Genomic DNA, 2,282 nt, shown 5'->3' with positions numbered 1-2,282 from the left:
AAGCAGACGAAATTCAAAGCTTTTTGAATTTCGTCGCCCCAGTCCGAATTTCCTTATCCATTTAAAAATATTGAAGATTAATGGATTATTTCAATATTCTCTCTTTTCAAATGGTTCTTTAAAAAAATGTTCCAAAATTGATCACGTTCTTGTTTACAATGTAAAAGGAATACCACGTGGTGATATTTTATTATTTATAACACATCCTCTATTTTAAGTTTCAATAAAAATATTGTAATTTGTGTGATCTGATGATCGGTACTAAGTTAATTTAATCCGTGGTTACAAGAAAAAAATTAAAGTACACGAACATACATGTTGCAACATGCACGTTCAGTTTTCTAATGCATGATCATGCATGACCTGCCTGCAACCAAACCAGTATAAATATCTAATAAGAACAGGCACAAAATTCGTCAATTAACGAAATATATATCTCTATTCTATATGAAGAATCAAAGAAACCTGTATACTTGTCACCATGGGATCTCGTCAGGGTTTCTATGAATTACATTCAAAAGGGTCTCCTTTTCAGGTTACCTGAAAATAATAAAGATTTCTCCATAACCACTTTCCTGGACGGCCTCAAAGACTCGCTTTCCGCCACACTCACTCACTTCCACCCACTCGCCGCCCGCTTAGTCACCCTCAAACAGCAAAAGCCGCCCTCTTTAACCGTCTTTCTGAACCCCGAGAATAGCCCTGGAGCTAGATTCATCCATTCAGTTGTTAACCTGACCGTGGCTGATATTCTTACACCCACTGACGTGCCGTCGGTTGTTCATGAATCGTTCTTTGATCTTAACAAGGCTGTCAATTATGACGGTCACGAGCTGCCACTGCTGTCCATAAAAGTGACCGAACTAATCGATGGTATCTTTGTCGGGTGTTCTATGAACCATATGGTGGCTGATGGAACCTCATTCTGGCATTTCTTCAACTCCTGGTCAGAAATGTTTAAATCAAGAAGCTTTAACATCTCACGTCCTCCGATTCTGGACAGATGGATTCTGGCAGGATCCGACCAGATCATCACGCTCCCGTTTACACATGAGAATCAATACATCAATAGACCAGACCACCCAATGTTAAGAGAACGAATCTTCCACTTCTCGTCCGAATCACTCTCTAAACTCAAAACAAAAGCAAACTCCGAGTGTAATACAACTAAGATTTCCACTTTACAATCGTTATCCGCCCTTGTGTGGAGGTGTGTCACACGTGCTAGGCGGATACCGGCTGATGGAAACACCAGTTGCTCACTGTCTGTGAGCAACAGAAGCAGGATATCCCCACCTATATCTGAAAACTACTTAGGTAATATGGTTCAGAGGTTGAAGGCAACAACAACGGCTGGGGAGTTGCTTGATCATGGCGTCGGGTGGGCCGCATTGCAGTTGCATGAACTGGTGGTGAGCCACAATGATAAGGCAATTAAGAAATTGATGGATGTGTGGGTAAAGGGTTCGTTATTGGTTAACACGAGTGTGCATTTTGATAGAAATGGTGTACATATTGGAAGCTCGCCAAGATTTGATATGTATGGAAATGAATTTGGATTGGGGAAAGCGTTGGCGGTTTTGAGTGGGTATGCGAATAAGTTTGACGGGAAGGTGATGTCGTATCCTGGACGGGAGGGCGGAGGAAGCATAGATCTGGAAGTCTGCTTGTTGCCCGAAAACATGGCGGCTTTTGAAGCTGATGAAGAATTCATGAGTATTGTTAATGTGTAATTCATAAATTAAATGTTTTCCTTTTTACTTTGTTCTATTTTCCCTAATGTACTTTACAATTATTTTTGTATTACAAGGCATTTATAATTTAAACCACAAATTCATCAAATAATTGACCGCAAAACTATTAATATTAGAAAAGTTACAGGAGATATGATTAAACATGATAGACATTGAATTTTGGATACATACCATGTGAATCTAATTCAACTTATGGAATATCCTAGATTAATTGGTAGAATTAGTTACATCAGAATGTATAGTTAGTTAATCAATTGATTGGATTCATGATTTCATTGAATGCGATCACAAGAAGAAAAATTATAAACATCGTAGAGCATATGTAATGATACCATGCTTTTTTAGAAACAATACATATTCAAAATCATAGTAATACAAGTCAGTAGTTATGTATCAAAGCTCACGCAAAGTTCACACAATATTCACAATTGATGATTAAACAATGACTAGAAGCAAGCTGTTTATAACTCAAGTAAGAAACACCCTTCGAGTGTGACTAGTAGTAGTAACTTCTCCTCAGCAAAGGAT

General features: G+C 38.3%; 1 protein-coding gene across 1 annotated transcript; it reads left to right on the top strand.

The window, feature by feature from the left end:
- The first annotated feature begins 503 nt into the window (after positions 1–503).
- On the top strand, positions 504–1,961 carry LOC143603478 (putative acetyltransferase At3g50280). Its single transcript, XM_077080258.1, has one exon. The coding sequence runs from the start codon at positions 504–506 to the stop codon at positions 1,731–1,733; it is 1,230 nt and encodes a 409-aa protein (XP_076936373.1). The 3' UTR covers positions 1,734–1,961.
- The last annotated feature ends 321 nt before the right edge of the window (positions 1,962–2,282 follow it).

Source organism: Bidens hawaiensis, unplaced genomic scaffold (assembly GCF_021521415.1).
Source record: "Bidens hawaiensis isolate Kalapana, Puna unplaced genomic scaffold, B.hawaiensis_p1.1 tig00062029_1, whole genome shotgun sequence".
Taxonomy (NCBI): Eukaryota; Viridiplantae; Streptophyta; class Magnoliopsida; order Asterales; family Asteraceae; genus Bidens; species Bidens hawaiensis.
The sequence above is the reverse complement of the archived record's forward strand: the minus strand, read 5'-3'. Positions and strand labels throughout refer to the sequence as shown.

What these genes read in the sequence shown, in the direction of transcription:
- LOC143603478 (XM_077080258.1), top strand. Translation starts at nt 504, where the DNA reads ATGAATTACATTCAAAAGGGTCTCCTTTTCAGGTTACCTGAAAATAAT.